At 38.3% G+C, this 16521-nt stretch overlaps 1 protein-coding gene across 1 annotated transcript in view; it reads right to left on the bottom strand.

Annotated features, from left to right (window-relative positions):
- WDR27 (WD repeat domain 27) overlaps window positions 1-16521 on the bottom strand; it is a 233972-nt gene that overhangs the window by 109960 nt on the left and 107491 nt on the right. Inside the window, 1 exon segment of the mRNA XM_010331306.3 lies at window positions 10644-10746. Coding sequence (XP_010329608.3) covers window positions 10644-10746 — 103 coding nt within the window.

Raw genomic sequence — 16521 nt, 5'->3', positions numbered from 1 at the left:
TTGTTTCTAATGAGAAACCGGAATTCACACCAAATGAAGAAATATGCCCCTAGTGTGCTACCTATTCCAGTGACCTACCTATATTGAGAATTGCACTCACATGTATGTTGAACGTAAAAAAATGGTGACGAAAAAATTTCAAGAAAATTCAATGTACATAGTTCACTTACATTTGCCTCCTAAAGGAATCGTGCATACTTAAGAAATCTCATTAATTTCCTGGACAACATACAGGGAGTGCTCAAATCTTTGAAACAAATGAAAGCCAGGAAGATATCATAGGCAACAGGAGGTTCCAAAAGAGAAGTAGATTTGATGAGTAGATTTGAATTGGTAGAAACCTTGGGTACATGGATACAGAGAAACAAATTAGAGGAAAAAAACAAAAATTCCATTATTTTATTGTTGTTGGTGGTGGGGGCTGGCGGGAGAGATGTTCAAAATTGCAAAAAAGTCACTTATTGTCATGTGTATCCAAACGGTGGCAAACTGGCAATACTGTTAAATAAAAGTTGCTTATTTTAAAAGAAACAAGTCGTTAGAGTGAATCAGCAACCAACAGAATGGCAAAAAATTTTTGCAGTCTACCCATCTGACAAAGGGCTGATATCCAGAATTTACAAAGAACTAAAACAGATTTACAAGAAAAAAAACCAAACAAGCCCATTCAAAAGTGGGCAAAGGATATGAACAGACACTTTACAAAAGCAGCAAAAGAAGACATACATGAAGCCAACAAACATATGAAAAAATGCTCATCATCACTGGTCATTAGCGAAATGCAAATCAAAACTACATTGATACCATCTCACGCCAGTTAGAATGGCGATCATTAAAAAATCTGGAGACAACAGATGCTGGTGAAGATGTGGAGAAATAGGAACACTTTTACACTGTTGGTGGGAGTGTAAATTAGTTCAACCACTGTGGAAGACAGTGTGGCAATTCCTCAAGGACCTAAATATAGAAATTCCATTTGACCCAGCAATCCCATTTCTGGGTATATATCCAAAGGATTATAAATCATTCTACTATAAGAACACATGCACACGAATGTTCACTGAAGCACAATTTACAATAGCAAAGACCTGGAACCAACCCAAATGCCCATGGACGATAGACTGGACAGGGAAAATGTGGCACATATACACCAGGGAATATTACGCAGCCATCAAAAACAATGAGTTCGTGTCCTTTGTAGGGGCATGAATGAACCTGAAAACCATCATTCTCAGCAAACTGACAAAAGAACAGAAAATCAAACACTGCACGTTCTCACTCATAGGTGGGTGTTGAACAATGAGAACACATGGACACAGGGAGGGGAGCACTACACACTGGGGCCTGTTGGAGGGAAATAGAGGAGGGACAGCAGAGGGTGGGGATTGGGGAGGGGATAGCATGGGGAGAAATGTCAGATATAGGTGATGGGGAGGAAGGCAGCAAATCACACTGCCATGTGTGTACCTATGCAACAATCTTGCATGTTCTTCACATGTACCCCAAAATCTAAAATGCAATTAAAAAAAGAAAAAAAAAGTTGCTTATTTTAATTTTTAGAATTGCTTTGATAAATTTTTAAATAACTTATTGGCTGCATGGTAGTTATTTTCTATAACACATTGTTTTCTTTGGAAAAAAAAAAAAACACAGGTGTCCATTTCTACACATTTTTCAAATGGTAACACCACTTTGTTCAGAGAGGAGCACCAGTATCAATCACAGCAGATGCTGAAGATGGCAGAGTGGGATGTTTACTTAATCATGAACTAGCAAAATTTTAGAATAACTTTTCCTATTTTCCATAAGAAAATGTTTCAATGTTCTTAAATTTAAATTCTTGCCAGTTAAATTGAATAAGAAAAAAATGTTTAGAAAATAAAACTGTCTCTCAGATCAACCGTAATTTTTTCCAAATAAACTTTATGATTCCCTTTAATTTTTGGAATGTCCTCATACATTATTTTTATCCACTCAGGCTGCTATAGCAAAATACCATAAGCTCAGTAGCTTATAAACAACACACATTCATTTCTGAAAGCTGGGAAGTCCAAGGTCAAGGCGCCAGTCAATTTGGTGTTTGGTGAGGATGGAATCTCTGGTTCACAGACAGCGCCTTTTCCCTGTGTGCTCAGGTGGTGGAAGAGATGAGGGAGCTCTCTGGAGGCTCTTTTATAAGGGACTAATTCCATCCATGTGGGTTCCACTCTCAAGACCTAATCACCTCCCAAAGACCTCATCTCCTCTAATACCATCATCCTGGGATGAAGGTTTCCACATGGGAATTTGGAGGGAACACATACACCCATATTCTGTTTTTAGAGAAGCCTTACAGACCAGTGACAAATGAACTACTATAAGGCTTAAAATATGTTCAAGTCTTAACTCCCAATACCTATGAATGTGATCTTACTTGGAAATAAGATTTTTGCAGATGTAATTAACTTAAGGGTATTGAGATCAGCTTGAATTTAGGGTGGGCTATAATCCATTATCAGTGTTGTCTTAATCTGTTTTGTGCTGCTATAACACAATACCTGAAACTGGGTAATATACAAATAATAAAAATGTATGTTCTTACAGTCTTGATAGCCGGAAAGTCCAAGGTCAAAGAGCCAAAATCTGGCAAGGCCTCCCTTCTGCATAATCACACAGCAGAAGGCGATAGGGCCTAGAGGCAAGAGGGGACACACTCAACCTTTGGAAGGACCCCCCCTCTCATGGTAATTGCATTCATCCTTGCAGGAGGGCCAGCCCTCATGGCCTAATCACCTCTTAAAGGTCCCGTCTCTGAATACAATACAATTTAAACATGGCAAGTAAATTTCAACACAAGTTCTGGAGGAGACATTCAAACCTAGCTAGTGTCCCCAAGAGAAAGAACAGGGAGACAAGTGACACACAGAGGAGGAAAGGCCAATTGGAGACAGAGGCAGAGGCTGGTGTGACACAGCCACACTCCAGGGCATCCCAGGGACTTGGCGGCCACAGAGGCCAGGGAAGCATGGAGGATTCCTCCCTCAGACCCAGCAGAAGGGGCCGGCCCTGCTGATACTTTCATCTCACACTTCGGCCTCCAGAGCTGGCAGAAAAATAAATGTCTGTTTTTTTAACCCTTTTCCTGGTTAGAATTTTAAAATGCAGGTTACTGTCAGTGCTCATTTAACTGAAGCAAATCTGACTGATTTTCAATGTGAAAATAAAATACAAAAACTGTTCTTGAAGTTATTTCCAAACAGAACATCAGAATCATCTGAATTACCAGAATCATCTATTTCAGAAAACTCAGATTCATTACATGAATCTTCAGCCAATAACTATTCAGGAAAGATATGAACATGACACACAGAAATGCTACATTTTCGATCCAAGATGGCCGATTAGGAGCAGCTCAGGATTGCAGCCCACAGTGAAAGTGTGGAGGGTGAGTGGACGCCGCATTTCCAGACCGATTTTTATTGCCCATGGACCAGGAGATTCCAAGGCGGAGGAGCCCCACAGGTCACCAGTGCAGCTATTTTGGGCAGCGTGGCTGTGTTGGTCGGTGTGGCTGTGTTGGCCAGCGCAGCTGTTTTGGCCGGCGCCCTGGTGTGGCGGTTCTCCGTACAAAATACACGGGTCTGCGCACTGTTTTAGCTGGCGATTGGAGTTCCTGGGAGACAGAGTCACCCACTCAACTGATAGAAAAGGGGACTGAAACAGGGAGCCAGGGCAGGAGATTCCAGGGCAAAAAAGTGCCACGAATCTCAGTGCAGCAGTTTCAGCCCATGCAGTGGGTTGTCACACAGGAAATCACACAGATCCAAGCACCTTTTCAACAGGCGACTAGAACACCTGGGAGACAGAGTCAACCGTTCAACTTAAAAAAAAAAAAGGGCTCTGAGTCAGGGAGGCAGGGAGCCAGGTGAACCAGCTCGGCTGGTCTCACCCCTACAAAAAAACAGCAATCTGAAATGCTCTGGATTGAGAGTTTCATAGCAAGCACAGCTGAACCCGGGATGGTACAACTCTGTGGGGGAGGGGTGTCCACCATTACCAAGGCAGTCCACCATTATGGAGGTAGTCCGCCATTGCTGAGGCAGCCCGCCACTGCCGAGGCAGCCCGCCATTACAGAGAGAGTCCGCCATTATAGAAGTGGGCCACCATTGTCGATACAGTTTTAACTATACCGGTATAAAGAGGACCTCAGGGAAGTTTACACGGCAGCTGTATGGAGCCCACAGCAGCTCAGCAAAGCCTCTGCAGCAGACATGACTAGGTTGCCTCCTCGCTGGACAGGGCAGCACTGAAAAAAGCCAGCAGCACAACAGGAACTCATAATTAAAGTCCTAACTCCCTGGGAGAGAGCACCTGCAGAAAAAAAAGGAGGGGATTTACGAGTTTTGCTGCAGCAGACTTAAATGTACCTGCCCAGTAGCTCTAAATGAACAAAAGAGCTCACAGCTCAGCACTTGAGCTCCTATACAGGACAGACTGTCTCAAGCAGCTCCCTGAAACTGGTATATCCAAAGAGTCACCTCATAAAGGAGAGCTCAGACTGACATCTGGTGGGTATGCTTCTGGGACAAAGATAGCAGAAGAATAAACTGGCAGCAACCGTTATTGTTCTGCAGGCACTGCAGGTGATCCCCAGGCAAGCAGGGCCTGAAGAGGACCTCAGCAGCCCTACAGCAGAGGGGCCTGACTGTTAGAAGAAAAACTAAGAAACAGAAAGAAATAACTTCATCATCAACAAACTGGACATCCACTCAGAGACTCAATCTGAAAGTCAACAACTACAAAGACGACAGGTGGATAAATCCACAAAGATGGGAAAAAACCAGCACAAAAAGGATGAAAACACCCAAAACCAAAATGCCTCTCCTTCTATAAGGGATCACAACCCTCCTCACCAGCAAGGGAACAAGGCTGGATGGGAATGAGTGTGATGAATTGACAGAATCAGGCTTCAGAAGATGGATAATTAGAAACATCTCAGAGCTAAAAGAACATGTTCTAACCCAATGCAAAGAAACTAAGAACCTTGAAAAGGGATTTGACGAAATGCTAACAAGAATAAACAACAGGAATTTAACTGAATTGACGGAGCTGAAAAACACAACACGAGAAATTCACAAAGCATACACAAGTTTCAACAGCCTAATTGACCAAGCAGAAGAAAGGATATCAGAGGTCAAAGATCAACTCAATGAAATAAAATGAGAAAGCAAGGTTAGAGAAAAATGGGTAAAAAGGAATGAACAAAGTCTCCAAGAAAGGTGGGACTATGTGACAAGACCTGATCTACGTTTCATAGATGTACCTGAATGTGACAAAGAGAATGAATCCAAGCTGGAAAATACTCTTCAGGATATTATCCAGGAAAACTTCCCTAACCTAGCAAGGCAGACCAATATTCAAATACAGGAAATACAGAGAACACCACAAAGATATTCCTCAAGAAGAGCAACCCCAAGGCACATAATCATCACATTCACCAGGGTTGAAATGAAGGAGAAAATGCTAAGGGTAGCCAGAGACAAAGGTCAGGTTACCCACAAAGGGAAGCCCATAAGACTCACAGCAGATCTCTCAGCAGAAACCCTACAAGCCAGAAGAGACTGGGGGCCGATATTCAACATCCTTAAAGAAAAGAACTTTCAACCCAGAATTTCACATCCAGCCAAACTAAGCTTCGTAAGTGAAGGAAAAATAAAATCCTTTACAAACAAGCAAGTACTCAGAGATATCATCAACACCAGGCCTGCTTTACAAGAGCTCCTGAAAGAGGCTCTACACATAGAAAGGAACAACCAGTACCAGCCACTCCAAAAACATACCAAATGGTAAAGAGCATCAACACAATAAAGAAACTGCATCAACTAACCAACAAAACAGCCAGGTAGCATCAAAATGGAAGGATCAAATTCACACATAACAATATTAACCCTAAATGTAAATGGGCTAAACGCCTCAATCAAAAGACAGAGACTGTCAAATTGAATAAAAAGCCAAAACCCATCGGTGTGCTGTAGCCAGGAAACCCATCTCACATGCAAGGATACACAAAGGCTCAAAACAAAGGGATGAAGGAAGATTTACGAAGCAAATGGAGAGCAAAAAAAAAGCAGGAGGTGCAATTCTTCTCTCTGATAAAATAAACTTTAAAGCAACAAAGATCAAAAGAGACAAAGAAGGCCACTACATAATGGTAAAAGGATCAATGCAACAAGAAGAGCTAATGATTTTAAATATATATGCAACCAATGCAGGAGCACCCAGATACATAAAGCAAGTTCTTAATGACTTACAAAGAGACTTAGACTGCCACACAATAATAGTAGGAGACCTTAACACCCTATTGTCAATATTAGATCAAAGAGACAGAAAATTAACAAGGATATCCAGGACTAGAACTCAGACATGGAACAAGGAAACCTAATAGACATTTACAGAACTCTCCACCCCAAATCCACAGAATATACATTCTTCTCAGCACCACATCGCACCTACTCTAAAATTGATCACATAATTGGAAGTAAATCACTCCTCAGCAAATGCAAAAGAACGGAAATCATAACAGACAGTCTCTCAGACCACAGTGCAATCAAGTTAGAACTCAGAATTCAGAAACTAACCCAGAACTGCACAATGTACCAGAATCTCTGGGACACATTTAAAGCAGTATCCAGAGGAAAATATATAGCAATAAATGCCCACATGAGAAGCAAGGAAAGATCTAAAATCAACACTCTATCATCAAAATTGAAAGAGCTCGAGGAGCAAAATCAAAAATACTCAAAATCTAGCAGAAGATAAGAAATAACTAAGATCAGAGCAGAACTGAAGGAAATAGAGACACAAAAAAACCCGTCAAAAAATCAATAAATCCAGTAGCTGGTTTTTCGAAAAGATCAACAAAATAGACCACTAGCCAGATTAATAAAAAAGAAAAGAGAGAATAATCAAATAGATGCAATAAAAAACGATAAAGGGGATATCACCACAGAGTCCACAGAAATACAAACCATCATCAGACATTATTACAAACAACTCTATGCACATAAACTAATAAACCTGGAAGAAATGGATAAATTCCTGGACACTTGTATCCTCCCAATCCTAAACCAGGAAGAAGTCGAAACCCTGAATAGACCAATAACAAGGTCTGAAGTTGAGGCGGCAATTAAGAGCCTACCACCCAAAAAAAGCCCAGGTCCAGATGGGTTCACAGCTGAATTCTACCAGACATACAAAGAGGAGCTGGTACCATTCCTTCTAAAACTATTCCAAACAATCCAAAAAGAAGGAATCCTTCCCAAATCATTTTATGAGAACAACATCATCCAGATACCAAAACCTCGCAGAGACTCAGCAAGAAAAGAAATCTTCTGGCCAATATCCATGATGAACATAGATGCAAAAATCTTCAATAAAATACTGGCAAACTGACTGCAAAAGCACATCAGAAAGCTTATCCACCATGATCAAATTGGCTTCATCCTGGGGATGCAAGGCTGGTTCAACATACGCAAGCCTATAAACGTAATTCACCACATAAACTGAACCAAAGAAAAAAACCACATGATTATCTCAATTGATGCAGAGAAGGCCTTTGACAAAATTCAACAGCCCTTTATGCTAAAAACCCTCAATAAACTCGATATTGATGGAATGTATCTCAAAATAATAAATACTATTTATGACAAACCCACAGCCAATATCATACTGAATGAGCAAAAACTGGAAGCATTCCCTTTGAAATCTGACACTAGACAAGGATGCCCTCTCTCACAACTCCTGTTCAGTATAGTATTGGAAGTTCTAGCCAGAGCAATCAGGCAAGAAAAAGAAACAAGGCATATTCAATTAGGAAAGGAGGAAGTCAAATTGTCTTTAATTGCAGACAACATGATTCTATATTAAGAAGATCCCATCATCTCAGCCCAAAATCTCCTTAAACTGGTAAGCAACTTCAGCAAAGTCTCAGGATACAAAATCAATGTGCAAAAATCACAAGCATTCCTATACACAATAACACACTTAAAGAGAGCCAAATCAAGAATGAACTGCCATTCACAATTGCTACAAAGAGAATAAAATACGTAGGAATACAACAAACAAAGGATACAAAAGACCTCTTCAAGGAGAACTACAAACCACTGCTCAATGAAATAAGACAGGACACAAACAGATGTAGATACATTCCATGTTTGTGGTTACGAAGAATCAATATCATGAAAATTGTCATAATGCCCAAAGTAATTTACAGATTCAATGCTATCCCCATCAAGCTACCAATCACCTTCTTCACAGAACTGGAAAAAACCACCTTAAACTTCATATGGAACCAAAAGAGAGCCCGCATAGCCAAGTCAATTCTAAGCAAAAAGAACAAAGCAGGAGGCATCAAACTACCAGACTTCAAGATATACCACAAGGCTACAGTCATCAAAACAGCATGTTATTTGTACCAAAACAGAGATATAGACCAATGGAACAGAACAGAGGCCTCGGAGGCAACACCACACATCTACAACCATCTGATCTTTGACAAACCTGAAAAAAACAAGCGTTGGGGAAAGGAGTCCCTGTTTAATCAATGGTGTTAGGAAAACTGGCTAGCCATGTGCAGAAATAAGAAACTGCACCCCTTCCTGACACCTTACACTAAAATTAACTCCAGATGGATTAAACACTTAAACATAAGACCTAACACCATAAAAACCCTAGAAGAAAACCTAGGCAAAACCATTCAGGACATAGGCGTAAGCAAGGACTTCATGACTAAAACACCAAAAGCAATGGCAACAAAAGCCAAAATAGACAAATGGGACCTAATTAAACTCCACAGCTTCTTCACAGCAAAAGAAACAGTCAGTAGAGTGAAACGGCAACCAACAGAATGGGGAAAAATTTTTGCAGTCTACCTATCTGACAAGGGGCTGATATCCAGAATCTACAAAGAACTAAAACAGATCTTCAAGAAATAAACAAGCCCATTCAAAAGAGGGCAAAGGATATGAACAGATACTTTACAAAAGAAGACAAACATGAGGCCAACAAACATATGAAAAAATGCTCATCATCACTGGTCATTAGAGAAATGCAAATCAAAACCACATTGAGATACCATCTTACACCAGTTAGAATGGTGATCATTAAAAAATCTGGAGACAACAGATGCTGGAGAGGATGTGGAGAAATAGGAACACTCTTACACTGTTGGTGGGAGTGCAAATTGGTTCAACCATTGTGGAAGGCAGTGTGGCATTTCCTCAAGGACCTAGAAATAGAAATTCCATTTGACCCAGCGGTCCCATTACTGGGTATATATCCAAAGGATTATAAATCTTTCTACTATAAGGACCCATGCACACGAATGTTCACTGAAGCACAATTTACAATAGCAAAGACCTGGAACCAACCCAAATGCCCATCGATGATAGACTGGACAGGGAAAATGTGGCACACATGCACCAGGGAATATTATGCAGCCATCAAAAATGATGACTTCGTGTCCTTTATAGGGACATGGATGAACCTGAAAACCATCATTCTCAGCAAACTGACACTAGAACAGAAAATCAAACACCGCACATTCCCACTCATAGGTGGGTGTTGAACAATGAGAACACATGGACACAGGGAGGGGAGCACCACACACCGGGGTCAGGCGGAAGTAGGGGAGGGACAGTGTGGGGTGGGGAGTTGGGGAGAGATAGCATGGGGAGAAATGCCAGATACAGGTGATGGGGAGGAAGGCAGGAAATCATGCTGCCATGTGTGTACCTATGCAACAATCTTGCATGTTCTTCATATGTACCCCAAAACCTAAGATGCAATAAAAAAATGAAAGGCTACATTTTCTAGAATTTTGCATTTTCAGCAATCAAGAATTACTACTGTATTTTGTAAATGAAAATACCACTACTAAAAACAGAATGCTATAGACAGAATGGTGTCTTTTGTTTCCAAAGCAAGTATACTAGTGCCATGAGAAAATAATAATAAAAGCAAGGTATTTTGTAGTTACATGATTTTGAGGTGAATCCTGCAGCTGCAAGGCTGCCAGTCAGTATTCTTGGGGCAAACGGGAAGAGGGTTAAGCTTCCAAGTTTGTGGTAGTTTGTGGCATCCCTAGGAAGTTAATACAGGCCTTTTAAAACGTATTATGGACAAATGGATGTGTATCAGTACCTGCCCCAAATCCACTATGAGGCATATGCACATAATGTGTAATGTGGGAGGACGGTGGAGGGCAATTTCATTAATATAAGCACATTGTTGCCTAAGGATCTAACTTAGGAAAGGATCACACCATTGAATACACAGGATCTGGTATTTCACTAATTAATATTATCATCTTTTAATAAAAAAAAAAGATAATGTGTAGCACAATGTTGTTCAAATAACAGGCACTCAACAAGTATCTGTGAAATGATTAATAATGAATTCTTGAGTGATTACTATTTATCATGCTTCAATAAACACATTTCATATCTTACACATTATTAAAATGCTATTATGCATAAGTCTTAAAATACTGACCAACGGTCAAGCTTAAAGTAGGCTTCTATCCTAACATGTAACAATATTAAACAGTCTAAACATTAACAAAGTCTAGAATCTCTGCATTTATAGACCCTCAAATAGTACATACGTGTCTGTCTTCAGCCCCACAAGCCGCGAATCGTCCACAAGGACTGAAAGCTATTCCACATGGATAGCCGCGGTTTGGATGCCCTTCAAAGTGGCGCTCACACCTATGGGGAGGAAAGAAACACCAAGAGAAAAATAATTTTTAAATTTTAATACAAATTAAATGAGAGAAAACAACTTGTTGCTTTTCTTCACAAAAAGGCAAAAATGAATAATGAAAGTATTTTATATGTGAGAATTATTAAATGGTTAATGAGTCTCTCTAGAGATAGTTAAAAATAATTCAAACACTATTCAAAAATCACAAATCCCAAAGATGACAAAACTAATAGTAAATAAACTTTTATCTATGATAAATATTAAATGTAATCATATTCTGGAAATTTTTAAAATATCAGAGCAAACCTAACAAATCTTCTAAAATAGTAAATTATTTAGATAAATTATTCCAAGACTTTTGGGAGGCAAAACATTCTATCAAGGGTGGTTAAGTTTCACAACTATTTAAAAAGTACCATATGAAATTTGTTTACTGTAAAAAAAATGTCAAGGAATTCTTATTAATTATGGAGAGAATCTCCAACACCTTTTGGGGATGACCAGAGCCTTCCTAAGAAGCCTCCATAAGCCTTGACCAGCACAGGGCTGGGGACCACAAAGATGCCCTGCAGGGTCCCTGCTGAAGGTGCCCTGAGTGGTGGCAAAGGCACAAAGCACACAGGTAACTATACAAAATACAAATACAATACAACACAAATATAATACAATACAACTGCAAATACGAAATACAAATACAATACAACACAAATATAATACAACTGCAAATACAAAATACAATACAAACGCAAATGCAAATACAAAATACAAACAAAAAATACAAAGGATGCACTTTTGTTATTTGTTCTAGTGATTAAAGTGATGAAAGAGCAGAGCAAAGACACTCTGCTAATTGTATCCCTGTGAATAGGTAGGTATATGTGCATGCACATACACGTAAAAATCCATATCAGCTTGTTATATTGTAATGTATATTACATATGCAGTGATCATAATTATCAGGAAATATATACTTTTTTGCTTAAACAGGATTTTATTTGTATATAAAATAATTTACGTTTCATATAAATACATAAAGTTAACAGAATATATGTGACAAACAATCTGTAAACAAAGCATATGACTGTTGATAACAATGTGACTGCCTAAACTATCTAAATTTGGAATGCTGGAAGCCAGTTCACATAAAGATATGTAACCTTTACATATCTAGTAATGGCTTTTACTGACATAAAATTGGCTGTAAAATAAAATAGCACTGGCAGAAAGAGTAATCAATTAGTTCTACATAAGCAATTTCATAACAATTTCACTTTTTGGAATAAATATATGTTTTTATTCCCTTAAAAAGGTAATTTCGGCTGGGCGCAGTGGCTCAAGCCTATAATCCCAGCACTTTGGGAGGCTGAGATGGGTGGATCACGAGGTCAAGCAACACCATCCTGGTCAACAAGGTGAAAACCCGTCTCTACTAAAAATACAAAAATTAGCTGGGCGTGGTGGCGCACGCCTGTAGTCCCAGCTACTTGGGAGGCTGAGGCAGGAGAATTGCTTGAACCCAGGAGGCGGAGGTTGCGGTGAGCCAAGATCACACCATTGCACTCCGGCCTGGGTAACAAGAACGAAACTCCATCTCGAAAAAAAAAAAAAAAGTAATTTTTGTTGACCACCTACAAGGAATACTGATTGAATACTTTATATTTACAGGAATGATTTATATTTTCAAAAAAATCTTAGGAAAATAAATTAAGATAGCTTAGCTAAATATTTTTTATTAACTTGTTTTCCATATGGTATCTGTAGTTCTAGATGTCACAGTAGAGGCTCACCCTAAGTCCTCTGGATCTTAAAATGCTTCTGTCCAAATCCTCTGAGGATTACAAGTACAAATCTTCAAATATTCATTATCCAAATTTCAATGAAAAGAGGCCCTGTGCAGTAAAGCAGTGTCCACTTCATTATACAACACAGCAATGGAGGTGCACAACGACTGAGCTATCTCTGAGCAGGGCTGATCTGGCTCCACGTGAGCAGCAGTTCAGCTGAAAGCACATCCCCACAACCACACCTATCATCCAGAATCATATTAAATGCAGCTACTGCCTTAAAACACTGGTTTGAAGAACAAAGCTATTTAAGCATGAAATAGTTCTACACAGTTGTGATAAAAATGCCATATCTATGTAATATCTTAATTTGTGTGTCAAGTTCAGTATTTTATTTATTGACTACCTATTACGTCCTATGTAGTATAAATTCTACAGAGATTTTTTTTTTTTTTTGAAATGGAGTCTCACTCTGTCACCCAGGCTGGATGGAGTACAGTGGCATGATCCCAGCTCACTGCAACCTCTGACTCCTGGGTTCAAGTGACTCTCCGGCCTCAGCCTCCAGAGCAGCTGGGATTACCACATCCAGCAAATTTTTGTATTTGTAGTAGAGACGGGGTCTCATCATGTTGGCCAGGCTGGTCTCAAACTCCTGACTTCAGATTATCCACCTGCCTTGGCCTCCCAAAGTGCTGGGATTACAGGCGTGAGCCACTGTACCCAGTCAAGATAATTCTTTTTTTTTTTTTTTTTTTTTTTTTTGAGATGGAGTCTTGCTGTGTCACCCAGGCTGGAGTGCACTGTCACAATGGCCAAGATAATTCTGTCTAGAAAAATTCTGTAGATGGTAATACAGTGCAGTAGAAAATAACCTGAACTATACTGTACTACTGAGAAAAGATTAAATCTTTGTAAAAATGTCATAAACATTTGTCATATATGTCTTTCTTTCTTTTACATTATTTTTTAAATTTTCACATTCTTCTTTTACTATTTAAAAAAAGAAACACAAAGAAAAAAAATCGTCAAAGCACTCATAATCCTTCCATTCAATGACAACCACAGAAAGTAATGTGGCACATGTACTGCACATTTTCTCTGCATATGCAAAGGGCTTTTTTTCTTTTAACAAAGTAGAGGTGCATATCCTGCTATGTCTACCCCAAAATACACCATGAACATTTTCCTCACAATCATTTGTTTCTTGTCTAATGAGCTCAGCGAAGAGGCCATAGAAAGCAATGGCCAAGACCAGATGACCCAGAGCCAGGTTCAACTCTGACCCTAGATCAGCCCCTTTCTACCAAATGAGCAACTCTGGTGAGTTGCTCACCTCTGTGCTGCAGCTTACCCATTCCTGAAATGGTCTTAAATAACTTCACAAAGTAAATTTCTTCTTACAGCAACTGGCACATAATTAAGTGTTCTAGAAGTATAATTAGACTGGGTTCAAGAGAAGTTTTAAAAATTTTGAAATAAATGAAGGTGATAACACAACATAGTAAAGCCTGTGGGATACAGTAAAAGTAATGTTAAGAGGGAAGTTTATGCCATTAAATGCCTATATCAAAAAAAAAAAAAAAAAACTAGAAAGGTCACAAATTAACAACGTAATGTTGTACCTCAAGGAACAAGAAAAGCATGACAAAACCAAACCCAAAGCTAGCAATAGAAAAGAAACTAAAAAGAAAGATCAAAGCAGAACTAAATGAAATAGAGACCAACAAAACAACTTAAAGGATCAACAAAAGGAAAAGTTGGTTATTTGAGGAGACAAACAAAATTGATAAACCACTCATAGACAAACCAAGAAAACATGAACTCTAAATAAACAAAATTAGAAGTTTAAAAAAAAAAGGCATTACAACCACAGGAATGCAAAATATCATCAGAAACTATTATGAAAAAACTACACACTCACAAAATAGAAAATCTAGAGGAAATGGATAAGTTCTTCAAAACACACAACTCCCCAATATTGAACCAGGTAGAAATAGAAAACCTGAACAGACCAATAATGAGTAGAAAGACTGAATCAGAGAAAAAAAAAGTGTTCCAACAAAGAAAAGCCCATGACCAGATGAATTCATAGACAAATTCCACCAAACATATAAGGAAGAACTAATATCAATCTTGAAACTGTTCCAAAACATCAAGAAAAAGGGAATTCTGCCTCATTCATTCTATAAGGTCAATATCACTCAGATACTAAAACCAGAAAAAGAAAGAAAACTACAGACCAAGATCCCTGATGAACATAAAAACAATTTTCAACAAAATACTAGCAAGCAGAATCCAATAGCACATCAAGAAGATAATACACCATGACCAAGTGGGTTTTATACCAGGGATGCAAGGATGGTTCAACATATAAAAATCAATAAATGTGATACATCACATAAACTGAATCATGAACAAAAAAACATAGGATTATCTCAACAGATGCAGAAAAAAAAAGCACTTGATAAAATTCAGCATCTCTTCACGATAAAAATCCTCAAACTAAGTATTGAAGAAACATACGTAAAAATAATAAAGCCATAATACAACAATCCAACAGCCAAGGTTATACTGAATGGGGAAAAGCTGAAAGTCTTTCCTCTAAGAACTGGAACAAGAGAAGGATGCCAACTATCACCAGAAGTCCTAACCAGAGCAATTAGGCAAAAATAAAAATAAAAAATAAAAAAATAAAAATAAAAATAAAAAGTTTGTTTGTTTGTTTTTAAAGAAGCAACCAAATTGGTAAAGAGGTTCTCAAATTATCCCTATTCACTGATAATAAAATCTTATATCTAGAAAAACCTAAAGACTTCACCAAAACCACTATTAGATTTGATGAATTCAGTAAAATTTCAGGACACAAAATCAATGTGTAAAAATCAGTAGCATTTCTATACATCAATAATGATTTAGGTGAGAATCAGACATTAGTCCTATAGACAACAGCTACAAAAACAATGAAATATCTAGAAATATAATTAATCAAGGAGGTAAAATATCTCTAAGGGAAAACTATGAAACATCAATAAAAGAAACTACAGATAACACAAACAAAAGTTCCCATGCTCATGGATTAGAAGAATTAATATCATTAAAATGACCATACTGCCCAAAGCAATCTATAGATAGAATGCAATGCCTATCAAAATACCAACGTTATTTTTCACAAAAACAAAACAAAACAAAACAAAACAAAACAAAAAAAACCCTAAACTTCAAAACTTCATAAGGAACCTAAAAGGAGCCAAAATGGCCAAAGTAATCTTAAATAAAAAGAACAAAGCTGGAGGCATCACATTCCCTGACTATGAATTATACTACAAAATCACAGTAACCAAAACAATATGGTCCTGGTATAAAAATAGACATATAGACCAATTGGAACAGAATCTAGAACTCAGAAATAAAGCTACATATTTACAGTCAACTAATATTTGACAGTTGACAAAATCAACAAGGGGGAAAGGACACCCTTTTTAATAAATAGTGTGAATAACTGGATGGCTATATGCAAAGGAATAAAATTGGATCCCTCTTATCTCTCCATATACAAAAACAAACTCAAGATGGATTAAAGACTTAAGTGTAAAACCTGAAACTATAAAAATACTAGAAGAAAATCTTACACCAAAATTAACTCCAGATGGATTAAAGACTTAAACATCAGACCTAACACCATAAAAACCCTAGAAGAAAATCTAGGCAAAACCATTCAGGACATAGGCGTAGGCAAGGACTTCATGACCAAAACGCCAAAAGCAATGGCAACAAAAGCCAAAATAGACAAATGGGACCTAATCAAACTCCACAGCTTCTGCATGGCAAAAGAAACAGTCAGTAGAGTGAATCGGCAACCAACAGAATGGGAAAAAATTTTTGCAATCTACCCATCTGACAAAGGGCTGATATCCAGAATTTACAAAGAACTAAAACAGATCTACAAGAAAAAAACAAACAAGCCCATTCAAAAGTGGGCAAAGGATATGAACA

The sequence above is a fragment of the Saimiri boliviensis genome, chromosome 4, assembly GCF_048565385.1.
Source record: "Saimiri boliviensis isolate mSaiBol1 chromosome 4, mSaiBol1.pri, whole genome shotgun sequence".
Taxonomy (NCBI): domain Eukaryota; kingdom Metazoa; phylum Chordata; class Mammalia; order Primates; family Cebidae; genus Saimiri; species Saimiri boliviensis.
The sequence above is the reverse complement of the archived record's forward strand: the minus strand, read 5'-3'. Positions and strand labels throughout refer to the sequence as shown.